This window comes from Ambystoma mexicanum, chromosome 9, assembly GCF_040938575.1.
Source record: "Ambystoma mexicanum isolate Mex_15411 chromosome 9, UKY_AmexF1_1, whole genome shotgun sequence".
NCBI classification, from domain to species: Eukaryota; Metazoa; Chordata; class Amphibia; order Caudata; family Ambystomatidae; genus Ambystoma; species Ambystoma mexicanum.
The window spans coordinates 174,947,017-174,974,095 of NC_090931.1; the positions used below are offsets into that span (position 1 = coordinate 174,947,017).

Below are 27,079 nucleotides of genomic sequence, written 5' to 3' on the forward strand. Positions count from 1 at the left end.
AATCCTATGAGAACTTGAAACCATGTGTGTCCCGACCACTAATTTCTCCATGGATGACACCTGGTGCCAAAACATCCAATATGCCCTAACAAACAAAAGTGTCTCCCTTCAAGAAAAAATCAAGACCAAGCAATCCACCATCCACACCAGAGATAGCAAGAGCAAACCCACCCTATCCTCCTCCCTAGCCTACCCTCTGTTTAACTTCCGCCTCATCACAGAGCTGGAAACCGCCAACCTCATCTCTGGCCTGAAACCCTCTCGTTGCCAAGGTGACTTCTGCCCTGCCCCTCTTGTCAAGGACTGTGCAGAAGCCTTTGTTCCTTTTATTATTACTTTTATCAATTCTTCATTCCTTAACAGCTTTGTGCCACCAGCCCTCAAGGAAGCCTGGATATCCCCCTCCTTAAAAAACCTTCCCTAGATCCCACCTCTCCCACCAACTACCAACCCATCACCACTGTACCTTTTCTTCTAAAAATCCTCGACTGTGCTGCCTACTTCCAAATTCAATCTTACCTTGAGCTCCACAACATCCTCAGCCCTAGACAATCAGGCTTCCGCCCTGGCCATGGCACTGAGTCAGCCCTACTCGACCTAAAAAAACAGCTGGATGACATCCGGGATGCTGGTGGCCTAGCCCTCCTCCTCCTACTGGACCTTTCAACCGCCGTCGACTTGATCAACCACCACTCTGTCACCACCCAGCCACAGCCGCCAACTTCGCCCCTCCAGCTGTCAAATGGATTTCCTCCTTCCTCGCAGACAGATCTGCCCATGTCTACGCAGGCAACGCAGCAGCCCACCCAACTCCTGTCCCTTGTGGGGTCCCACAAGGCTCCTGTGTCTCCCCAACCCTATAGAACATTTACACTAAACCCCTCTTCGATCACCTTGACTCCCTGGCTATTTCCATCACAAACTCTGCTGATGATACCCAGATCCTTATCCCCCCTCAGGGAACCATAGTCAATATTCCAACAGCATTAATTTCATCTACGATATCATCCAAGCTTGGATGGCGGCCCATCAACTCTGTCTAAACGATAAGACAGACATTTTGATTGTTGACCCCCCCCCCCCCCCGCCCTGTCTAGCCAAACTGGACCCAGCCTATCACGCCTACACCATCGATACCTGCCCATCCGTTTCCTCTAACGTCAAAACGCTTGGTGTATAACTAGACTCAAGCCTGAGCATGACCCGACACATCAATGCCATAGCGTCATCTGCAGCACATACCACCAAACTCCTCAATGCCACCAAACCATCGCACAAGCCACCATTGGATCACGACTCTACTAGGTTATAGGTGAAAGGATTGAATACAAAGGATCGAAATGCAATAGGGTCGAGTCAAAGGGACCGGAAAGAAAAAAGGTCAATTTTTTGGGGGGTTGGTGTAAAAACCACTTTTTTCCTATACGGAAACCCAAAAAAATATATACATTTAAAAAAAGGCATTCAACCTTTTTTTTCGGTCCTTTTGACTCAACCCGATTGTATTCGATCCTTTTATTTTAGATGCTCTGACTGGACACCCTCTACTACTGCAACTTCCTTTTAACTGGCACCGTGGATAGGAATCTTTGCAAACTTCAAACTATTCAGAGCAATGCCATTGGTGCAGCCCTGGACCTCTCTAAACGCGATCACGTCACTGCTTCCAGAAAAGCGGCTCACTGGCTCCCAGTCAAATAGCGCATTGACTTCACAATTCTCTCAATTACTCAGAGCTGTCTCTCTAACAAGGGTCCTTCCTACCTCTCACAAAGACTTAACAAGTACACCTCTTCTGAACCTACAAGATCCTTATACATTCACAAGCTGACCACACCACGCTTCAGACGTACAAGAGCTGGAGGCTCCAGCTTTCCAGTCATCGCTGCCTACCTTTGGAACAACCTCCCCCTCCAATTTTGTCACCTGTGTCCACAGTCTCCCAATCTTCCTCATAATCACCATACACTGTGTCATAATTAATACTATTGCAGGGCACTTCCACATCTAGTGAAGTCTCTCTTCCTCTGCACAACTGCTTATTGCTACTCTGCAATCCCGATCTCTTTTATCAGTCCAAAAAATAATCGCTCCTGCCCTCCACTTGTTTGGAGCCATCGCTGCGCTCTTTCCCTCTCCCTGCGCATTTTGCTCTTACCAGTTCCTCATGCGTTTTTTGTAATTCTGGTTCTAATTTCGCTGCACATCATTTTCTACCTGCGAAACAAGCGGATGTCTAGTAGCGATTTTTATTGGTTCTGTCTCGTCCTTACTATCTGCACCTGGGGGTATATAACAGGGATTGGTATTGCCTGCAGCAGTCTCGAAGGGGTAGTGTCCAGGCAAAGTCTGTGGAGCAAGGAACCCATAAAGGGGAGGGGCAGTGGGCGGTATGCGTGTCATCATTTCTCTGTGTTTCGTGATCAGTTTTGTTGCCCTCCTCTTCCTCAAACATCTTCCACGGCTCAAGAATACATAATCTGCTCTTTAACATTTTGCCTTTATGTGTAGCTGTTAAATGCGTGTACATGTGCTGCAATATTTCCTTAGTATGTGTGACCTCTGCGGGCCAAGATTTAAACATTTTACCAGCTGTCTCCTGAAACCCACTCACAGTGGTACTTAATTATTTTCTCCCTATCATCACCTCCATGACGCCACGATCACATCATCACAGTGGGCATCATTAACTCACTGTTCACTGGTTGTCAGGTTTCATGTTGAAAGTGATAAAGAAGTCTTTATGCCATAGGTGGGCACTTCTTAGGGTGGGCTTGGATGTTGCATCCCTCCTAGACAACCCAATTAATATGAACAGAGAGATAGAAACGTGGCTTCAAAAAAGGACCAAGGTGGACATAAAGGCAGCTGGAAGTTGAATAACTACCTACTTAAGGGAGAGGAATTTGTGAGCGTACTGGGAAAAAATGGTCTTGCTTCTTCAGGAAAATAAAGGCAGCGTGAACACGTTCTATTGTGTGGGATCCTTTGAAGGCGAATCGCTGAGAAAATGATTAGTTATGCTTTCAATAGAAATAAAGCTCAGAGGGTGGTAAGAGACATAAAGGCAGGACAGCCACACCAAATCTCCTACAAAGCCAAGCAGGAGGAGACTGGACAACCCTCAAAAAGTTAGGCATACTCTCTAAGCAGACCTCGGCAGACAGTCGGGAAGGACAGGCAGCCTACTGGTGAATAAGGTTAAGAACCTGGAAAGTTGAAGAACCACTCACTAGAAGACCAAGTGCATGATCAATACTGACTGCTACTAAGGATATTAATGGTGAGCTGTGTGGCTTGTAGGAGAAAGACAGAACTTCTTTGGGATTGAACTTCAAAACTAAATTAAACAAATCGAGACATTCCAGAAGGTAGGGTCATAGAGGAGGAAGTGAAGGAGCTGTCAAGGCAATGATGAAGGGGAAATCACCAGGACAAGGCAGCTTCTTTGCTGAGTTCTACCAGTGTCTTTCGGGTCCCTGTAATTGTGTACAATCTTCAATGTATATATAGCTAATGAAACATGCCCTGACCTGAATCAATGCCAGCAGTCTGGATTAGTCGCTTCACGAAACCTGGAAGAGACAGAAGGAAGTGCACCAAATATCAACCAATTTCCCATCTGACCATAGACCTAAAAACCCTGGAAAAGGTATTTGCATTTAGTTTGGAAAATATGACTTACAGCTTCATGAAAGGCAGACATTGCATCAATAATGTGAGGATGCTACTGGACATCCAGCATTTCTATGAAAAAAGGACGATGTGGCAGCTGTATAGTTAGTAATTTCTGGATTTTGCATTGACATTTGTTTAGAACATTGTAAGTCTGAGCCGGTGGAAGCATTTCTATGAATGGCCTCCAGGTGACGAGGTTCACCCTAAAGAGATAGTACAAGACAGAGGTGCCTGCTCTCCTCTATATTAGTTAACTTGGCCTTGGAACCCCTGCTGCTGGCAATAGCTTAGGATCTGGGAATTTAGGGCGTCTTATGGAGAGACTGTGGTAAAAACCTGGGCATATCCGGAAAACGTGGTTGTGATCAAGCCAGAGACCTCCCAGTTTCCTCTGTTGAACTTCTATCACTCACAATGAGAATACCTCTGGTTTTAAGATAATTCAGGGGAAGAGCGAGATGTTCCAGCTATTGTTTTAGTGCGTACTAGAACATATAGGCCTGAAGCAGTCAGATCATGGAGTAGGTATTTGAGTATAAGGATGGTCAGAGACCCCTCATGGGTTTGACAGTGAATATGGTGTGTATGATGTTTGGGATGAGGAAGGAAGAGGTGGCTTTGGTTTCCTGTTATAAAGGAACTAGCTACAGGGCATTGACATTACATGCTAACCCCTACTGGCTTTCCACTAACAGGCACAATCTCTGAGTGGATAAAATGGGAGCAGGGGCAAGGAAAGGGAGTTATTTCTGACACCAGAAATCTCACTTAATCTCATGAATGAGCCTCTTCTAGTGGGCATTTCTGTATAAAAAAAAGAAAAATGACTTTATGATGCTACTTGAACCTAACTACCAGTTACAACCCAGAGCTTCCTTGTGCGGCAATCCTGCTTTAACCATAAGAACAAGAAATGTTACAGGTGATCCGGCGAGTGTCATGGTGGTGGAAGTGGTTTGGTCTGGTAACTCTGTTCACTTTTGAATGTTTTAAATTGAAGTAAAAACTGCTGTACAGGGAATAGAACAGATATCACCTTGTCTGCGCATTACTGGAGGTGGAACGGAGTCTGACTGGGCCTTTCTGAACTACCCCCGATTTACAGGCTTTAGAGCACGGGGACCCAAGAGCGGCATTGTTACAAGCTTTATTGAGCACTCTGCAAGACCCTTAATATTTGACACAATTAGGGCGGCCTAGGAATCCGACCTAGCTGTCTAGATATCGGGTTGAGTGAAGGGGGAGATATCACATTGGCGGGGAGAGGGTAGATGTGGGTGTTTAATGTGCAGTGGGATAGCTAGCGGCAAATGCATCTATTAATTGTGTTATACAGTGCAACATACTCTACACTATTGACCGCCAGCCAAAATGTTCAAGCTCTCATTGAATACCTCAGATGCTTGCTAGTACTGTGGGGAGGGGGTAACGTCACTTGTTTGAAGGTTCTGGAGGTGTCCACGAGCTGTGACATTTGGGAGGGAGTCTTCAAGCCAATATGATCGGTGGTGTTCGCCTACAATTATTACAATCCTCAATCACATCGCTATATCCTTAACTCTGTCTTAACACACTTACCAATGGGTCTACAGGGCCATCTCATCTGCAAAGAAGGAATTGCCAAAGATGTGGAAGATGAACAGAGCTCCTTGGGTGGATGACTAGGTTGGTTGTAGGTTGACATTATCCAGGAATGAGAAAGCCATATATGCTGTGGGAAGGAGAGTGTATTTTGGACAACTTATATGACTTATATTCTTGAAAAGGACGTCTCTTTAGCCATGCTTGGCTTTGTTTGTGGGCACTCCCCAGTCCTATTGTCCACCATTTTCTTTTTTCCTCTGTATTTCATGACGGTTTTTCTTACACTTCTACTATTGACAAATTATGTAGGCAACTTAATTTCTCACTGTTACAACTGTTCTCTCCGAGTTTCATCGAATGCAGAAATGTGCCTAGACTGATGTGCTGAAAGATATAGCCTAAGCAACTTGTTTCCTTCAAAGCTATAACAAAAAAAAACACAAAATACAAAAGAAGAACCTTGCACACAAGTTTCCTCCTTATTTAGTTCTTGCAGCCCTAAAAACCACAGTCCTTTATAGCTTTTCAACTCATATACCGATCACTCCTCGTGAGGGTTCTTCACAATGGATACCAGGGGGTAACAAAAGCATTGTGTCCTCGCCTGTAAGTGGCAACTCCATTTCAATTTTTCTGTGTGAACTTGGTCAGGATGCAGATATGTGCAGCCCATCAAATGAGAATTTTCAGTTTCATCTTCCAAATTGACGTTTTTATTGCCACTAATGTGATTCAAATTTTGGCGCATACAGAAGGCAGTTGTTTCACACATTTTAGATAAAATTAAGACTCTTATATCACCCCAGCTTGCACTGTAGAACATACTTCCAAGCACCTTGTCTCTCGCTGTATCAGATCATGTTGCCTCCTAACTCCTTCTCCTATCCTGTCCTGTCCTGTCCTTACTCAACCGATCCACAGGTTTACAATTGCTGTCCTCTTGGGGCTTCAAAGCAGACTTGGTATACCTGCTATACATAAAACAGGTATTTTGGCAGTGGCTCGTCTCAACGCACACATTGATTTGTACATTCAGTTCTCTAAAGTCCACCGTGTGTCTGGCAGTCATGAGACAGGTAACACTGGAGTTACTTGAACAATGAGTATCCATTCACATGAATAAATATATACAAACGTATTGGCAATGTAAAACCTTCCTTCAATAGGTCAAGTTAATTTATATTAATACATAGGTGAGGTGGACGTAATGAAAGGCACAACCCCAATCATCAAGCCCCTTCTGCGAGAAAGAATGCTATTCTGAGCTGCCCACTATGTTCGCATTGGATAGGCACAAAAGGACATTTTGCATTTTCAAAACCTTCAATAATTTGACCGTTCGAATTACATAGACCTACAAATAAACTTCTTTGTAAAATATATATTTTCCATATTAAATAAATCTGGTTATTTGCAACCCCCCCCCCCCCCCAACAACCCCCCCCTCTCAAACACTGGCCTCCTCTTGCCGACTTGTGAGAGCCTTGATGCAGCAGTGTTTGCTTCAACAACTCTTCCCGGAAGGCTGCCAACTGACAATTTGTAGGGGTTGGCAGGGACCTGGCTCCATGTTTTGGGGGTACAGCAGGCAGCAAGTTACCGGGCATCATTAAGTTGCCTGGCTACAGTCAGGATCTGCTTAGCCCCTTTGCTTAAGAGCAGGTTAGCCAAATTCATGCCTAGAGCTTCAGCTGCTGCAAGTGCGGCATTAGGAATGTTCTTGGCTGTTATGCCAACATGCTGGATGTCATCTTCTGGGCCATCTTCGTCCTAAAGGGAAGAAACCATACAATGAGTGTGTCCAGTTTTCACAGATGCTTACATTTCCACACCCTCGCCCATTGTATCTTGAGTTTGTTCCCCAGCAGTCCATGAGATTTTAAATAAATACAAATTTGGTTGGCATGCAGTGCCAAGTAACCATGCAACCTTTCATCCCTCAAGTACCAGTTTCTGGAGTTTCCTTTACCTGTTGTGGCTTGTGATCCACCCCTGTTTGCATGGTCTCCTTCAGGCTCTCTGAGCCATCCAGGCTGTACACAGCTCCAGTCAAATATAGCTGGGGGACGGAAGAAACGGTTTACATTACAGTTAGTCAAATACTTTATTTCTCTAAAAGTGCCATACAGGAGAACAAAATATCAATATAGTGTTAGGGGAGTTTTCTTAAAGTCCTACCGGCAGTAAGACTTTAGTAAGCCCTCCCAGTGGTTTATAGAGCCCCAACTCTTAGTATTACTTTGTACTAACTCAGGACCTTGGTAGAGTAGCAGAGTAGTCAGGCTTATCTTAAGAGGAAGATTTGAGCTGCAGTTAAGTACACTGAATCTAGTTAGACAGGCACAGCAAAGAAGCACTTACATGTATAAGTTAGATAAAAGTATATATTTATTATATTTACACCAGCATTACTTTACTTTAGGCGTTTATGCTAGAACACTTAGAAATACTTAATAATACACTTTAAAGGGAACTTTCAATTTTGTGTTTGTACGCAGTTACATTTGTAGCAATGTTAGAAAGGGAAAAGACAACGTTGTATTATCGGTTATTGCGCACTCATGCGGTTTTCAACGGTTTATACAACAATGCATTTACTCTGCAAACACATATCGTAAAGCCACTTAAAGAAAAATGGTTAGTGTAACATGAGCTTGGTTCAAGGTTCTAGAGAGTGTTTTTCCGCATAGTAAGTCTTTTAAGTCCCAAAACGCAACCCTAGCTAAAGGCAGTTCGGAGAGGGCTTGAAGTCTTGACAAGCAGCGAATTATGAAGAGTTCCTGTGGATTTCTTCCAATCTCTAGTGTTATTGAAGCAGCAATTAACTAACAAGGAGAACTTAAAACGGACTTAAGAAAGGGAAACAAGCAGCGGCTTGGGTCTGAGGTAGGAGGGAGTGGCCCTGGACACCTATGTGCACTACAACGCTCTGGAGCGACTTCTTGGAATCAGGTAAGCAATACCCTTTTCCTCACAGTACCTTAGGTTAGAAGAAAATATTCATGCTGGATGCTCCGCAATGTTGCAGCTCTGGACGTGACCTACGGATTGCTTGGTCTGATGACTTAAGGCAGGACAAATGATGGGCGGGCTCTCTGAGCAGCAGTCTCGAGGGAGGACCTGTAGCACGACTTTCAGCAACTTCTTGGTTCACTCTGTGGTTTTGGCGCTTTTTCTGCAGCACCAACAAAAGACACGGATCGCCCTTTCAATCTTCTTCGCTTCCTGCAGTCCCACGCTCTGATGAGGGGGTCTGGGCGAGTTGGATCGGATCTTTGGAGTGTTCTTACGGGTTCAAAGATTCGGACGGATTTGGCCTTTCCACAACGATATACTCGAAATGGGCAGCAGGTCGCCTATAATTGGGATTCCGCTGCTCTGGAAAGTCATAGGACCTTGGGAGATGGCTTGTTTCAAAGTTCATCTTGGGACTGATTGTTCCCACCACCTGAAGGGAAGGAATCGTCCTCTTTGGAGCTCCTCTGTCACACAGAAAACAGGGTCAGGACAGCAGTGGTCATTTCATGGTGTTGCAAAGGGTCTGCAGGCATCTATGGACGTCTTCCTCTTCGGTTATTTTAGCTTCCAGTGGTCAACTTGCTTTTCACTCCAGAAGCCTCCCCTTTTATACAGTGCCACTACACAGACCTCTGCAAACATTTTGCAGAAAGGGGATCAGGAAAGCCAGAACCCCTGTGGGAGCTGGACCCATTCAGGCACTCTGGCAGACAAAGGCCAGGGGGGGTGGGGGGGGGACTCCTCCCCTACTTCCTGCCTGCCCAGACACTATGGAGCCTAGGTGGGGACACCCAAGGGTTCCTGCCAAAGGCAAAACACACACACAGGCCTCTCCCTGCCAGAATGGTAGAAGGGCTGACAAAGAACAACCACACTAGTAATGGCGAAAAAAGGAGGGGCCAAAAAAATACACAATAGTTAGTAGAACGCGTCCACTGCCACCAGCCATAACTAGGTGATTGTCTATGTGACTAAAAAGTCACAGGAGTAGAGAAGGGGGATACTAGGTATCCCTTTGGCACTCCACTGAAGGTAGTGTGTGCCAATCTCTCAGACTATAGAGTTTTGGAAGAGACACTAGTAGCTCTCTAACCCTGAGAACTGCAGTTATTTGGGCATATTAAAAAAAGAGTCTTAAAGGAGGACCCTGAGGCTCCCCAGCAACACTGGCCATAAGGAGCTGTGGGCTGCAGTAGTAAAACACAGATGCCTTTAAGTGCTATGGAGCAGACCGACTCCATAGTACAGGTAGAACACAAACAATAGAGGTCCAAGAGACACTGCACACAAGAATGAATGAGCGGAAAAAGGCTCCGCTCATTAAGGATTGAAAGAACACAGTCCAGAAGTCCAGCAAAAAGTGCTGAGGGTCTCACTAGGAGAGAGGATGAAGCATACAAATGATAAATCTCCCTAACACATAGTGTTACAAATCACAAATTAAAACAACCCAGAATATGTTTAAAAACCCTGAGTTTGCTTGTGTTTGCCAATAATCGCATACAAGCAGACAACATATCAACCCAGTATTACAAATCACTAAGTCAAAACAATCCATAATATATTTTAAATCCCCAGATTTGCTCATGATTGCCAATGATTCATCAAAGAGACTGAAACAAAACATCATCATCGTAACCAGTTATAAAATACAGGAGGAATTCATACTCTTGAAAAGAACGCATATTGCAAAATTAGCAGCAAAATCTATTTATCACCGTTAGGTAAGATTTTCATAAAAATGAATAATCTTACTGACCTGTGTCAACCCCAGAACCTTTTGCTTGGACTTGGTGATTATGCTCCCTTGTCCCTATCTGAGTGGGAATCTTTTTCCCTTCTCACCTCACGTTTTACATTTTTTAAATATTTTTATTGGCAATGTTTTCATGTGTCTCCATAGTGTGTGATTGGAGTTATAATTTACTATAACTTTTGGGTTGACTGTAATTTACTATGGCAGCAGGGCCAACTGTAATTTTCTATGGCAGTCTACTGCATTTAAATGCAGTGGGGCTGGGTTGGCCCTTTGGGCTTCCCTTTTTAATTTCTCTTATTACCGCTTGGGTGAACTACTGTTCCCAAGCAGTAAAGAGGGATTTGTATCCCCTTTACATTTTATATAGTAAGCCAGCACACCCCACCTTAAGTGGAGTGTTGGGGAGACACACGGTATCCCCTTTCTCACTTACCTGGTAACATTTGTGTTACAATGGCAAGTTTACTTGAATGGCTGGTGGCAGTGGTTTTACCTTAATGACTTTTTAGTCTTATTACTCGCACGCTGTCAAATCAGCCGTGGTAATGCATAGGGGGGTCACCATTCTGCTAGATAAAGGATAAGGATGCTTTCTTGAAAACTATAACAAGTGTGAAACGTACTTACTTGATAAACACCAATAAATCTACATAAAATATAGATTATATGTACACAAGGAACATCTTATTATTAAACCAACACACATAAGAGAACCTATAGATACTTCTGAAAGGCCACTTAGTTTGCACTTGCTCGTGCTAACAATTGTTACAGTGTTTAACACGAATGACAGTTCTACCGTACTATAGTTTACACTGTGCACTCGCACAACGACATACAGTAATTGTATTTAGTTAGCAAAACTACATAAGTCTTCTGGGAAGAAAAACACGTTGGTTAGTCAAACAGTAGCAGATCTTAAGGCTCTAGAGGCAGTTTCAGAGCAAACGAACGCTTTTAAAGTCTGATCCCCAACTATACGTAAAAGTCAGTTCGGAAGGGGCTCAAAGGTTGCTAGAAGAATAACAGTGGAGACCCTGTTAAAGGACTCGCAAAAGGGACACAAGCGGTCAGCTTGGGTCAGAGATAAGAGTGGACACCCTGGACACCTCTTCCTGCACGCCAATGCTCTGGAGTAACTTCTCGGTTTAAGGTAAACCATACCTTTTCACCCCACAGTACCTTAGTTCAGAAGAAATGTTTGTGGCTGGATTCTCCTTTGTGCAGCAGTGAACGACCCAGTCTCCGGAATCCTTGGTCTGGTGACAAAGGCAGGACCGTGAATGTGATGTCTCAGCAGCAGTCTCAAGAGAGGACCTCTGGCATGGATTTCTTCAATTCCTCTGGTCAGGCTGCGGTTTTGGCACCTTTTCTGCAGCACCAACAAAGGCACTGATTCGCCCCCAGTAAATCTTCTTCGATTCGTGGAGTCCTGCACTGTGATGAGGGGGCTTGGATGAGTCGGATTGTGTCCCTGGAGTTTCCACTGGAGCTCAGCAAAGACATGGACGGATTTGGCCTCAGCAAGACGTTGCACTACGATTGGGTCAGAGGTCTCCTGGTATTCGTGGTCTGCAGCTCTAAAAGGCACAGCATCTCGAGATTGCTCAGATTGTAGTTAGTCTCAGGGCTGGTTGGCCCCACCAGCCAAAGGGAAGGAGGAGTCCTTGTTGGAGCTCCTCTGTCACATAGAAAACAGCATCAGGGCAGCAGTGGTCACTTCACGGTGTTGCAAAGGGTCTGCCGGCATCTCTGGTCGCCTTCTTCGGTTACTTCAGTTTCCAGTGGTCAACTTGCCTTTCACCTCAGGAAACTCACCTTTTATTCAGTTTCAGCGCACACTCTTCTGAAATCTCTCTCAGCAGTTTACAGAAAGGGGCGGGTGGCTGTCCAATCAGGACAGCTAGACTCCCAGTGGGAACTGGTTCCATTCAGGCACTCAAGACAGAGCAGGGGGGGTGAATAACTCCTCCCCCACTTCCTGCCAGCCCAGACACACTGGAGCCGAGGCGGGGACACCCAAGGCAAAACACACACAGATAGACCTCCCCTCCCAGAATGGTAGAAGAAAGGTTAACAAAGAACAACCACGCTAGAAAATGTGAACAAATAAAAGGAGCTACCATGTTAGAACATAGGTGACCCTTTTGTGCACAACTGAGACTGTGAATACAGTCTGTGGTGAAAATAACACAATATTTGGTAGAGCAAGTCCACTGCCACGCGCCATAACTAGAAGGTTGTCTATGTGACTAAAATGTTACAGGAGCAGAGGGAAGGGGGATATTGGGTATCCCCTTACCACAGCACATAAGGTGGTGTGTGCTAATCTCTCATAGTATTACATTTTAGGAGGGATACAAAGTATCCCTCTATACTTAAGAACTGTAGTTACTCGAGGATAAGGAAAGTATATCAAAGGAGAACCCAAAGGGTTACCAGCAACACTGCCCATAAGGAGCTGTGTGCTGCAAAAGTTAAACACAGATGCCTTGAAAGAGATTTGAAGTAGACTCCATAGTAAAAGTAAAAGGTTCCATGTAATAATGTTGCCACAAAAATATCGCCATACAAAAATATCGCCGAAAAATGGTTGTTTTTTGTGGCGACATTATTGCATGGAACATGCGAGGGACACCCCCGCAACCCCCAAATGTTATTTTTTTACATTATATTTTTGCCCCTATCGCCACATATATGGTCACCCAAATAATATTGCCACGACATTTTCGCGGCGATATTATTTACGGCGACCATATATGTGGCGATATTAATACCTGATACCAAGTAAAACACACAGAACAGAGTTCCAAAAGATAGAGTACATAACAATGAATGAGTGGAAAAAGACTGCACTCATTCAGGATGGAATGAAAAAGGCCCCGATGTCCAGCAAAACGTGCCGGGGGTCTCACTAGGAGAGGGGCTACATACAAATTATAAATATCCCTAACATGGGGTAACTGTATCTCTGTAATAGACTAAGTTATAAAGTGCCCTGAAATGTACACAACTTTAAATTGTTGGTTGCTCCTTTAAAAAGTATCTGTTACTTTACTTACTTTGAATGGTGTTTTCCCCCTTCTAAAAAGTCATAAGTGTTTTGCCATTCAGTTGGATACCTAACAGAGACCTTCGAATAAGCATCCACATGGCGCCAGACCATTCTGTACACGGTATCTGGTTTGGCTTTTTCCAAGTACATTTATTCCTTTAGTTTCCACTTGTTTGCGCCTCTCATCACATGCACGTCATACACTTTCCTTTGTGGATTTCTTCATACAATGTTGCTGCTTGCAACCTTGGTTCAAACACAAGCTGATTTTGTATCGGTTTCTCCGACGCACCGGCTGTGCTGCTTCTACTTGCACGGCTTTCTCCCAGGAGCCAAGGACAGTACCATGGCGGCAATCGCTCCTCCCAGCCTGGGTTATTCACATAGGAGCACCCCGGATACCTTTAATGCACAGCGTAGGTTTGTTCGGTGTCAGTTCCCGGTCTTAGGCTTCTCAATTTCCAAGGCTCCTAAAGTATCGGTTTCTAGAGGTCAAGGGTACTTCCCTCCTTGCAACCCTCTCTGGACTTGCTGACTTTCTCCTTCTGTTAAATCACCACCTTGGAACGGCTGCTTCCTTGGGTGCTTTTCCTCGCTTTGGTGCTCCGCCTTTTATTTGTGTGGGGAAGTGTCATGGGAGTCAGGTGTGTGTGTAATGATTAGTAAATGCCTGACCAAGGTGTTGGGACATGTCGGGTATAAGGCTCTGGTGTTAGTCCGTTGTCGCTCACGATGAACTGTCTGTGAGAAAGTGTTTGTGTCAGGAAAAGGAGGTGGGGGTTGAGCTTCCATGTATCCTGCCTGGTAGGATGGGAAAAAGGTGTTACAGGAAAGGGGATACCACGTCTCACCCTTCGGTGTCCCACTTCCACTCCCCGAAGACCCCTCATCCAGGTGATCCTCCCACACTGGTCCACCGCCACGAACTGGATCCAATAGTGATGGCTGTGTCCTGGCCACCTGGATGACAGATCCCTGGGGACTATCAGGTAAGACACCTTCAGATTTCTCACAGGCTGAAGACTAAGATGAAGAATAGACAGCCGTAGCGATTTCCAGCGATCTGAGAGCCTGCTGTGTAACCGGAGCCTGCTGTAACCCTTCCTTCCAATAGACCAGAGGGACCAGGGAGTCCTGAATGCGACAACTCCTACCCAGAGGCTGGTGAGATCCACTAGTCTCAAGAAGACCTGCATTTTCAGCCATCCTACAGCGCGCTACGACCTTGCTTGGCTGCAATACTCCAATAACCTGGGACCTCGTGCCATTGCGTGGTGCACTGTCTTCGAATATCTTGCTGAAACTTTGGAGGTCCAGCAGGATGCCCCCAGAGACTTGATTTGGGTCCTTGAAGTCCCCTCAACAGAGTGCTGGATTAGCAACGAGAATCCGACCAGCGATATTCTGTTTTCTCCTGGCTCCTGAAAAGGGTGCTAAACCCACAGAACCACATCCATCCACTGTGAAACTCTTTCCTGGAGCCTTCCCCGTTGATCCCTGCTGCAAATTCCCTTCCAGTGTCCTGCCTTCAGTGTTCACAACAAGGAATTAATTGACCAGAGTTTTGGTTGCAACTCCTGAATATGTCCTGCTGCAAACTCTTCTTCTTTCCTGAGGTACTGTATTGGCTGTACTTACCTCAAGCCTTTTGTGATTCCTGTTAAGCTTTGCGGCGTGGGGTGGATTCATGCGATTGGGAGTCCCCTCATCCAGTTCGCCCAGGCCCATTGCTGGAATCCCTCTAGGGTGACTTCTCTGAAGTCCCTGGAACCCTTTTGCAACTCTAAAGTAAAATACTTACTTGTTTGAACAGATTTCCTCAGGAACTCTGACTGTTCCTACAACTGTGCCCATCCTAACCTGTCAGTTGACCACTAAGAGACCCCCTCCTGCCACTGTGAACACTCATACTCCAAGAATAGGGAAGGACTTATAAGGTTTGGGCCTTTTGCCTAATAATTGCAAACAATGTTTTAAAGTGAAGAGTTGGCTGGTAACTGTCCCTCTGAAATATGAGCAGTTACAAACGTTCTTACTATCCTTTGAATGTGTTCTCCCATTCTGAAAATTATAAATACGGTTATTTTACTCTCCTGTGAATTGGTTCCCCCACTTCCCAAATGTAATGCCGTTGGCTTCACCTTACTATTTCTTTTGGAATATAAGTGTATAAGTTCACCAACTTGCTTCCCCTGACCTGCTGTATAGCCCGTCTAGAAGGTTCTATGTCATTTTATCACATTCTCAACGAAATAGTTTATTTTTATTTTTGGGGAGACCCCCCAGCCCCCATCCCATATTGTTTCTTCACTATTCGCGAACCCCCCCCCCTTATGTACACTTCCCCCACCCCCCTACATTTTCCGATTCATTTTTTCGTTGAACATTTTTCGTTAAAAAAACATTTTAAATAAGACGGTTGATGAAAGGACGTAATGTCTAGAATACGTCTGCCTTGGGTCTTACCTACCTTGAATAGCTGTGTGCCATTCTTAAAGAGTGTACTGTGGGTTTTACTTTCCTTGGTCTGTCTTGTGCCATCCCAAAAAAGTGCAAGGAGTTATTGTTTACCTTAGCCTCTGTTGCGCCGAACTGAAAAGCAACTGTAATAGTTTATAACAACATTAGGTTTTACTCACCAAGTATAAATGGGGGTTATCCTGAATGTAGTTAAAGGTTTATACTGTTCCATGAATGCGTGTCCCACTATTCAGAAAAGTATCCTGATGACAGCATTAGTTTATAAAGTGATTTTTTAGCTGAGTGTCACTGCGTGACTGACAGGGTACTACTACCCTTAAATTATTGTAATCTAAAAGTAACCTGTGGTTTTACTCCCCAGAATAGGTGTGTTCTATTCTAAATGTGTCTGATTAAGTATGACTTGCCTAGAAATACGGTTGGTGGTTCTGAACAAGGTCTATGCTTTGGTCTGTGTACCTTTAGCATTGTGTTGAGTTTTTGTATCATGTTTATGATTCTATGAAAAAAGTACTTGCCCACCAAGATTTAGCTTGGCCTATTTGTATTCATAATAAACCTTTATTTTTTAATAGTACTTCTGGATGTAGGTGTTTCTGTTGAACCATTTGTATGCTACAGGTTCTTTGTACTATCCTACAACCCTCTCTCCCTCCGATGATAAGTCTTCCTGCTTGGTCTACGCTACCAAATACCCAAGTTCCCAAGTGCAGCGGAGGACTATTTTCTACGTGGCTCTGCCATACATGCCATCCTGACGTGGCCTGTGCTCTCAACCTCGATCAATATGTGCAAGGCACAGATCAGTGTCACCAGTTGTCAATTAGTAAAAGCAGCACTCCTAGTCGGTTCAACACCACCTTTTCCCCCTGCACTCCTCTCGAGGGCAGTGGTAGGGGAGGACATTTCTTTTGTGTGTGCGTCGGTCCCCGAGCCTGTGCACGGAATACGTGCATTCGCCCAGAGCTGGGCAATGGTCTGCACTAGAGAGGTTCTTTGTACTTTCATACAGCCCTCTCTACCTCCAAAGATAAGCCTGGCTGCTCTGTCTACGCTACCAAATACTCAAGTGGTACAGCCTTATGACATGCATTACTTACCGTAAAATCATTTCTGATGATTGTATCTGATTAGATTCACATGCTGTGCATAGTCCAACATCCAGTGGTCACTGCGGAATATTGCATTTTGTTTTTCGTAGTCGAAAAGGGGACGTCGACATAGGCGTGTCTGTAATACTATCCCTATAGTGACGTGTAGTGTACCCAAAATCCCTCATGCGTCGAGGTCCCTCTGTTTGTATTTTTTCTGCCCTGAGGGAGCCTTCTTAGTACATGAGTGAGTACAGAAAAGAGAGAAGGTAATAAGACGTCTATGTTCCTTCCATCCGCGCAGGGAGGAAGGGTGGGCGCATGTGAATCTAAGCAGATACAATCATCAGAAATGCATGTCTTCTGATGCTTGTTAATCTGCTTAGAATCACATGCTGTGCATAGGCTAGCGAGAAGTACCCGGAGTTGGAGAAGTTGTGAGAAGGAACAGTAGAGAAAAGATGTCTTACTACTGCTTGTCCCACCTGGGAATCAGATCTAGAATGAGCATCTAGGCAATAGTGTTTTGTAAAGGTGTGTACAGAACTCCAGGTTGCCACTTTGCAAATGGACTTGAGAGGGGTACATTTGCAATGAATGCAATGGATGCCCCAGTGCCTAGAGTAGAAAATGCTCTTGGCTTGACGGGTAGTTCTCTCTTGGCAAGAGTGAAACAGAGAGTGATGCATTGGACAATCCATCTAGATATAGTGGATTTAGAAACTACGTCACCTTCTGTTCCTGCCGCCACCGAGACAAAGAACTGATTAGTCTTTCTCAGTGGTCTAGTTCTTTCCATATAAAACATGACCGCCCTGCGCACATCGAGTGTGTGTAGGCTTTTTTCTCCCAAGTTTGATGGGTTTTGAAAGAACGTTGGTAGCTCTATAGACTGGTTGACATGGAATTTAGAAATTAATTTTGGTGCAAACCTAGGGTGCGTGCGTAGAACCACCTTATCTTTGTGAACTGTTACAAAGGGATCTAGTATGGAGAGCGCTTGTAGTTCACTCACTCTCCTAATGGAGGTCATAGTGATTAAGAAAGCAGTTTTAAGAGTGAGATTCTTAAGGGTTGCTTTGTGCATGGGTTCGAAGGGGGAGCCCATTAGCCTGGTTAGTACAACATTTAGGCCCCATCCGGAGCTGGGTTAGATATAGGGGGGTGGATTCTTTTCACTCCCTCCATGAAGGCTTTTATAACTGGAACTTTCCACCATGACACCTTGTGTTGAGACGTAGTGTAAGCGGAGAGTGCAACTAGGTGCACTTTAATAGAATTAAAGACTAATCCTGAGTCTAACAAGTGAGTCAGGTATAGAACAATTTGTGTGGGAGAGCAGTCAATGGGGTTGACGTTGTTCGCCCTACACCAGATGATGAACTGTTTCCACTTGTTAGAGTAGCAGTAACAAGTGTTTGGTTTCCTTGTCTCTCTAAGGATGTCCATGCATCTCTGTGGGAGCTGGAAATGTCCAAATTCTTTGACCTCAGGAGCCAGGCTGCTAAGTTCAGGGTCTGTGGGCATGGGTGCAGCGTTCTGCCCCTGTCCTGTGACAGCATGTTGTACGGGCAGGGTAGTTTCACCGGTGGGGAAAGAGACATCTCCATCAGGTGAGCGAACCAGGGTTGGCGGGCCCAAATGGGGGCCACCAGTATCATGGTAGCTGGTGCACTATCTTTTTTTTTCCACTTTGTATTTATTGAAACTTTTTCAATAACAACAAAAGCATCAAAAAGAAACTGAACCATCACAACCAAATTGACAGCCCAAAAAGAACCCACACCCCCCTGCCCCACCCATCCCGCCCCCTATTCCCCCCCCGCAACCGATGAGCTACCGAGGAATCAACAGAACTACAAAGGATACTTTTTGAAAGTATAAATTTACAAAAGTGCACAAGAGGAAGAGCCACAGCGTTATACCGGTAAAGGCTAAACAACAATCCCTTTCTATCAGCCAAGTCCCCCAAAAACAATGGAACCCATAATGCAACCACAGATCGATCCCATCCCATTAATAAACACTGGTCAGGGCTCAAGGAAAATTAGAGCATTAAGGCTTTACAGTCCTCACTTAATAATACAATTGTCCAATCCTGTAAAAAGAAGACATATTATCATTGGCGATAGCAGTTAACTTCTCATATGTAAAAATAGACAATAGCTTATTAACCCATTCCGCTTTCATGGGGGCCTGAGGGCACTTCCATTTCTGAGCCAAGGCCATTCTCCCGGCCCTCAGCATTGCCCCCTCCACCCTGGAGAAAGGCAAGTCATTACTCTCTGGTAAGGGGGTACCCAAAAGGATCTCCAAAGGATGGAGAGAGGGACACGTCCCCAAAATGTCCTTAATCCAACTTAGTAACTCTGCCCAATAGACCTGAATGACCGGGTACTCCCACCACATGTGGTACCTCTACCAGCACAAGCTCTAGGACACATAGTGGACAAGTTGAGACACATCTTAGACAGTGGGCCTCATTATGACCCAGGCGCTAAGTCTTTAACGGCGCCGTAAAAGGCTGCGGCACCGTTAAACACCTAGCGCCTAATTACGAGGTCCCTTTGAGGGACCCGACCTTAACGGCTAGTTTTACCAGCCGTTAAAGTAGGGACCCGCAAAGGGACCTTGGTGCTAATTACGGTACCGCAATTTGCGGTACCGTAATTAGCGCCTTCCCCATTCCCATTGAGCCCTATGGGGCAAAAATGGGAATGGGGAAGGGCCATGGCGGCATGGGGAATTACCGCCCCACCAACCTCGGAATGGGGTGGCAATTCCCCATTCCGCCATGGCGGACTCCGGCATGGACCATGGTGCTAATAGCACCATGGTTTAGCGCCGGAGTCCTAATGAGGCCCTGTGTGTCAGGAGACTGATGCCAAGAATGGAGAATTTTAAAATTATGTTCCATGGCTGCTGTGTAGAGCCTCCCCTTAAATATAGACCCAAAAACAGAGCCCCATGTAGGCTCATCAATGGACATCCCCAATCTCTCCTCCCACACCTGTCTGAATGATTGTCTGCTCTCTAGGTTAGCTGCAATCAACACCGTAGATTTTAGAAAGAGACCTTCTCCTGGATCCGGCTTCCACAAAAACCGTTTCAAACGGAGTCAATGGACAGGAAAGGGAAGCTCCCCAGTCAGCCCTAGTAAGCATGCCCTTAATCCGCAGATAATCAAAAATGGAAGGGGGATTCTCCATCAGTACTCCAGATAATTGAGCAAACTCTTTAAAATTCCCCTGGGCAAACAACTGGGCAGCCCTCTCGATCCCCTGGTCCGCCCATGACTGTGTTCCTCGAAAGCCTTTGTTCCCTAAGCTGAGTGGAGGACCCCACAAGGAAGACAGGGGGGAAGGCCAAGATGAAAGCAGGTTGTTCTCGCTATTTGGTTTCCATAAAGCCCATAGAACCGATAGAATCGGATGGCTCCTCACAGCTGCTGGACGAGAGCGTGGAGGGGACCATAGCAAGTCCCTGACCTTGTAGGGGTGAACCTGCACATCTTCTACATATGTCCAGTATGTCGTAAGGTCATCATGTAAATGCTCTAGCATCACACGCAACTGAGCTGCTTTATAATATAACTTAAAGTCCGGGAGGCCAAACCCTCCGAGCGCCTTAGGAAGGGTTAGAGTATCAAACTTAACTCTAGCTCTCTTGCCATCCCACACAAAGCGGAGAATTCGCGACCGCAGGGACGCGAAGGAGGAGTCCGGGATGAGACAGGGAAGCGAGGCGAAAAGATAGAGAAGCCTGTGGAGGACATTCATCTTAACTGAGACCATACGCCCAAACCATGAAAGAGCGAGGGGAGCCCATCTAGCCAAATCTTCAAAAAGCTTAGTCCGCAAGGGAAGAAAATTCAACTCAAAGATCTTACTCCGATCCCTTGGTAGGTTAGTGCCCAGATATCTAGTACTGACATTCTCAACTCGCAAGCCAAGTACTTGCTTCTTACCCTTAATATCCTGGTCCTTCTCACCCATGGGCATAATGCACGACTTGGAGATATTGATTTTAAGCCCAGAAAACGGCCCGAAACAACGAATCAGTTAAAACAACCGCAGAACGGAGGCGTAGACGTTAGACAGGTACACCAGAATATCGTCCGCAAAGAGGGATAATTTAAACTCAGAATCCCCACACCGCACCCCAGTCACTCCCTCATCGGCTCTAACTGCTGTGGCAAATGGCTCCATAGCCAGAGCATACAACAGGGGGGAAAGTGGACATCCCTGACGCGTTCCTCTGGATAGCGAAAAACTTGAGGACGTACAGCCATTAACTAACACCCGCGCAGATGGACCGTTATGCAAAGCCGAGACCCAGCCACAGAATTTGTCGCCAAAACCCAGCTTCCGGAGCACTTTCGTCATATATGGCCACTCAACGCGGTCAAAAGCTTTTTCAGAGTCCAGCGAGAGGAGATAAGCCTCTGACTCTCGTCTGGACACCTCGTACATCAAGCCCAGCGTTTTCCTGATATTGTCAGATCCCTGGCGTACGGGGACAAAACCTACTTGATCTCCATGAACCAAAGAGGGGAGAAACCTAGACAACCTGTTCACCAGAAGTTTAGCAAAAATGTTCACATCAATGTTTAAGAGAGAGATAGGTCTGTAGGATTGACAGAGCGAGGGGTCCTTCCCTTCCTTAGGAATGACCGCAATGAGAGCTGACATCATGGAGGGGGGAAGGCAGCCCGAATCCAATGCACCGTTATACACCCTAGCTAGAAACGGGGCTAAAGTGGACCGAAATGTCTTAAAAATAAATAAATAAATAAATAAATAAATCGGACAGTAAACCCATCATCCCCCGGAGCAGTACCGTTCTTCAAAGAAGCAATAGCCTCAACCACCTCCTGAGGGGTGATGGAAAGCTCTAGAGAGGCAGCGCACTCTCGTGAAAGACCAGGAAGCGGGAGCGAACCACAAAAACGGTCCACATCGGAGCCATCTCCCGAATACTCTGAAGCATAAAGCCTTTCATAATACATTTTAAACTGCTCTGCAATTTGTGCATCTTCCAACCATTTTTCCCCCTGCTGATCAATAATACGATTGAGTCGCCTGCTTTTGCGAAGTTCTCTCAACTTCCAGGCCAGGATCCTGTCCGCCTTTTCCCCCCTTTCCATGTAGCACTGTTTCAGAAACAGCAGTTTTTTCTCCGTCTGTCCAATGAGAAGTGCAGACAGTTTCACTCTACGTTTTTGAAGGCGTTCGCGTTGAACTGGACTCATCTGTGATTTTAATTCACCCCCCCGCCCCCTGGCTGGATAACCAAGATTTGTTCCCCAAGTTTACTTTCCTCACTGGACCGTATCTTCTTTCTCCTTGCCCCCATTTCTATTAGAACACCTCTGATGGTAGCCTTAAATGCGTCTCACACCCCTCTAATATCAACATCACCAGTATCGTTTAACGTGAAATAGTCACTGATAGAGGATAGGAGAGATTGACGCAGCTCTTTGTCCTGTAACAGGGAGTCATTGCATATCCATCGCGATGCTCTATGAGCAGTCAGGGGAACTCCCAAATTGACTTTAAGTAGGTCATGGTCAGACCAAGGGACTGTCTCTACTCCAAAATCCGTAATGTAGTCCCGAACTGAGGAATCTACCAGCACATGGTCAATCCTGGAAAAGGACTGATGTACTGAAGAATAATAAGTGTAGAGAGGGTCTAGGGCATTGACCAAGCCCAATTCCTCGTTCACCTGGGCACACGTATCTGCTAACTTCTGTTGTGACCTAAAGTCTGGGCTGGGTTTGGTCAATTTTCTGTCCCTATCTGGGGATAATACCATGTTAAAGTCTCCCCCGACTATTATTGTTCCCTCTGCGAAGTCTCTAATCCTTCGCCCCAACCTCTGCCAAAACACGTCTTGGGCCTCGTTAGGGGCATAAACTCCCTCAAAGGTGAACAAACGACCCTTCACCTCTCCCTTAACCATGAGGAAACGCCCCTCCGGAACCGTTTTGTGTGTCCTGGGAGTGAAATGAGCATCAGGAGAAACCAAAAGAATAACCCCTCTCTTTGTTTCGTAGGAAGCTCTGAACATATACTGAATAGCCCTGGACTTGAAGGCAGGTTCCCTCCCCTTAATCCAGTGAGATTCCTGAACAAAGAAGAAGTGCATCTTGAGCTTGATGAACTCCCTCAAAATCAATGACCTCTTTGTTGGAGAGTTCAAACCTCGCCCATTTAGGGACCCCACCGACAAAGGATGGATAGAATCACCCATAAGAACAACCAAATGCTCCAATCGCCTCCTGCTGGAGGCCGACGTACATGCTTAGCTCTGAAATTCTTGTGCAGAACATCCTAACAATGAAAAACCAGTTAAACCTCACAACCTCCATAGCTCGAACACTTCCCCCTCCCCCCCAATCCACCCCCCCATCCCCAACACCCCAACCTATGAGCGCCTGAAAGGGCTGCAACATCTCCTTGTCGAGCCTTCAGGCCACCATGGATCGCCTCCACCAGGGCGAACAAACCGCAAAAAAAAAAAACACACACACATCTCATCCAGAGCCCCCCTCCCCCCCCCCCCCCCCCCCGGCTTCATGGAAAAAAAAAAAAAAAAAAACAATCCGGGTATGTAGCCAAACCAAATTTACCATACTAGGTTCCATGTTACTATCCCAAGACCCACTTCAAGGCCCTCCAGCGAAGAACGGGAAAACACAAACAGCTAGAACCCCCCAGTCAGGTCCCCGAAAGTCCCGGAGAGGGGGGCGTCATTTTCCTGTACTTCCTGTGTCCCCGGACACGCTGCCACCCCAGGAACCCAGAGGATTCTTTATGATGGCCTTCGCTGGGGCCTTCACAAACTGCTTCCCGTTCCATATGAGGGTCGCTCAACAATTCTCTCATCGCCTTCTGGATGTCAGCTTCTGAAACAAGAGCATATTTCTCGCCATTGAACTCAAAGGAGAGCAAAAGGGGATGCCCCCACCTATATCGCACTCCCTTGACCTGCAACCACTTCATCAAGGGGCCACAAATTCTCCGGCGAGCCAGAGTGAGCACTGACAGGTCTTGATATATGGATATCATGGCGCCTTTCCAGTCAATCGGGCCTCCCCTGCGGGCCAGCTCCAGTATTTTAGATTTCTCAACAAAGTAATGAAACTTCACCAAGATAGAGCGAGGGGCACCCCTGCAGCCTCCAGCTCTGTGTGCTCTATCGATGGTAGGGACATCAGTATTTTCACCCCCGAATAAAGAGTTTATTATTTCCTTGACCTTTTGCCTAATGTCCGCTTGCGTCTCCCCCTCCTGTTCCAGAACCCCAAGGAATCTGAGATTGGAGCGCCGGTCTCGATTTTCTAAATCGTCCAGTTTGAGCAAAATGTTTTCCTCCCTTCTCTCCAGATCTACAAGACGCATTGTGTCTCAAAGAGGTCGGCAGCGGATTGGTTTGCCTCTAGAGCCTGAACGCGGTCCTCCACATCGTCCACTTTCTTATCAAGGGAATCCAGCCTCTTACTGATATCCGCGCGAAAGCCACGGATCTCCTCCAGCAAAGCCACCATATTACGACTCATATCTGAAGATTCCATTGTATCAGGCTGCTTTGTATCATGCATAGTGGGAGTTTTCTCCTGAGTGGGAGAGCGCCTGAATCTCTGCAACACCTGCACCCCAAGCATCCACTTCCAGGGCAGCCACTAATCTAGTAGACACTAACCCCTTGGACTCTCAATGGAAATGACACAGGGTTCAGTCTCTCACCTCCTGCACTCCAGAATTATAAAGCCCACCTCGAGCCGTTCGCCCTCCAGAGCCACACTCTCGGTACAAAGCGAGGTCCCCCTCCACACGCAGTGAGCGTGCGAACACCCAGTTACAGCATAAGGAGGCGAGGGGCCAGGGGACCAAGGAGGAGTGCCGGATTCCCCCTCAGACCAGCAGTGTATGAGGAACTGAGCAAACAGAGCACTCACCGCTAAGAAGGAAACCGGCTCGGATGATCTATTCAATCCCCCCAGCAGTGCAGCATTCCAATAGAGGGTGAGTGTCGTAGGAGCAAGCACCCATATAATCACCACTCCAAGTAAAACAAGTGTCTCGCGGCACTTCTCTGACCCAAGCGATATGCATCCAAAAATGATAGAGCCGGGCCGCACCACTCAGATCGAGGCCCTCTTAGGTTGTTGGCTGAGCTCCTCTGGGTTTAAGATGTCCATACACCCCCACGTTGCAGCCACTTCATTAAGCTGCAGGTGCCTTGATAAACAGATTGCCACTAGGGTGAGCCCAGCTAAGTGTAAAGAAACTGCTCGGTTGAAAGGAAAAATGTAATACTGCACAGCATGGAGATGGGTCAATAGAGTTGTAGGAGAATATGAGAGGAATTGATCAAACACTCCGTAGGACACAGGGTGAAGTCGCCGCACGCGCCTCTCCAGCGCCTTACCACCATAGCCTGTGGGACCGTGTGACTCCGGCGGCCCCCTCCCCCTCCGAACACGGTCTCCGCCTCCGCAGGCGCTGGGTCCAAGGGCGCCGATCCGGAGACCCCCGTCCCAGGCCCAGCAGTCCCAAAGCGCAAAAGTGCACAGTCCGCCTCCAGCAGCCCAGGGGTCCCCCTGGTGATGTCCGACTGCCCACAACGCGGGGCGAGGGTCCTTCAGAGGGTTGCGATCGGAAGCGGCCCACCACAGGCTTCCGCTCCTCACAATACAAGTCTACACAGCTGGGGGGGAGGGCCACCACCGAGTCCGAGCCCGGGCACAGGTCAGCCGCAAGAAGGCCCCGCAGGCGGCCTCCCTCAGCGGCCCCCAGACTCACTTCTCCCCAGCAGCTCCAGGATCCTCAACCCCCATAAGTCCAGGGCTCGCCACGCCGCTGCCGAATCCAGGGAACGGGCCAGGGGACCCGTGTCCCAATCACCAAAGTCCAGCACCACTGTGTACCCGTACAGGACATCTGTAGGCCAGGTTTATCAGTGTGTATCCCGCGCCTGGCCACCTTACAATTCCGCTCCGCCAAGTCTGCCTGCTGCAGTATGGGGGACCTCCCGCTACGACTCGTCACTGCGCCGGGTGGAGGTCTCCCGTATCGCCACAAAAGACCACGGCGAACTGCAGGCCTCTGCCCCTCCCCCACCAGACGGCAGGCCAGGCCCGCGAGGTTCTCGCTGTGGGGACGCTCACCAGGCTCAGAGCGTCTCCAATCGCAATGCTGCAATCTTCGTGATTCCGGCACCGTTCAGCACCGGGATTGCGCTCCGCAGACTCCAGACGCCGTCAGACTCCTCCAGGGGAGGTAAGGGCCTGGTTGCATTAAGGCTGGGGGGGGGGGGCTCCTAACTCAAAAATGCAGCGCCCTGGGGAGGAGATCGGCTGAGAAGCGTCAGCACATCTCAGCACCCCCTGGTGGCTCCCCTTGTGCACCATCTTGTTGAGAAGGGGAGCCGGTGGGGGGGGGGGGAAGCGTAAACAAATTTCCCTGACCATGAAATCCAGAGACCGTTTCCCCTTGGAGCGGTTCTGGGGGTACCTGGAGGTGTAATCTTGGTATTGGGTGTTCTCCACAGTCGCGAACAGATTTATTTCTGGGAAGCCCCATTCTGCGAAAACACTGGAGACGATGTCTTCTTGTAATCGCCATTCGTACTCTGCGGGCAGAAGGCAGTCTCTGCTGAGTTTGTCTGCCAGAAGATGGAGTTCCCCTGGTACATGTTGGGATAATAGGAACAAGGTTGTGTTTGAGAGCCCACTTCCATATGTTCTGGGACAGCTTGGACAGTCCTGGAGAGTGAGTGCCCCCCTGCTTGGTCAGGTAGTACATGGCCTTGGTGCTGTCTGTTCGGACCAGCACTGTCTTCCATTGAAGGTGTGTCTGGAAAGCCTTCAATGCTTTGAAGACTGCCAGTAGTTCCAGCAAGTTTATGTGTTTGAAAGCCACATTCGGGGTCCAAACTCCGTGTGCAGTCTGATGGGAAAGGTGAGCACCCCATCCTGTGAGGGATGCGTCGGTGGTTAGAGTGGCTTCCACTGTGGGGGTGGCGAATGGTCTCCCTATTACAAGGTTTTCCTTCGACCACCACCGTAGCGAGAGAACCAGGGCCTGCGAGACCACCACTAGATTGTCCCATTGTCCGCTGGCCTGACACCACTGGCTGTTGAGCCACTCTTGCATTGGAAGCATGCGCAGTCGCGTGTGAGGTACCAAATAAATACATGACGCCATCATTCCTAGCAACCGCATGGCCTTGCGTACTGTCACCTCTCGACTGGCTACATATTGAGGAATCTGAAACAGCAACTTTTGGACCCTCTCGTTGGGGGGGAAGACGAGGCCATCCTTTGTTCGAATTAGAGCCCCTAGGAATAGCTTGACTTGACTGGGGTCTAGGCTGGACTTCTTCTTGTTGATGGAGAAGCCCAGT

The 27,079-nt window shown here is 47.0% G+C and overlaps 1 protein-coding gene across 4 annotated transcripts in view; it reads right to left on the reverse strand.

Annotated features, from left to right (window-relative positions):
• Positions 1 to 5,945: 5,945 nt before the first annotated feature.
• The window catches only part of HMBS (hydroxymethylbilane synthase), a 174,197-nt gene continuing 153,063 nt past the window's right edge, over positions 5,946 to 27,079 (reverse strand). For 2 of the 4 annotated variants that reach the window (XM_069614388.1, XM_069614387.1), the window contains exons 13-14: positions 7,232 to 7,321; positions 5,946 to 7,032 (exon numbers count right to left, since the gene is read on the reverse strand). In XM_069614388.1, coding sequence (XP_069470489.1) covers positions 6,859 to 7,032; positions 7,232 to 7,321 — 264 coding nt within the window. In that variant the 3' untranslated portion in view covers positions 5,946 to 6,858. The remainder of the gene's footprint in view (positions 7,033 to 7,231; positions 7,322 to 27,079) is intronic. The other 2 variants (XM_069614386.1, XM_069614385.1) reach the window with 1 other exon arrangement.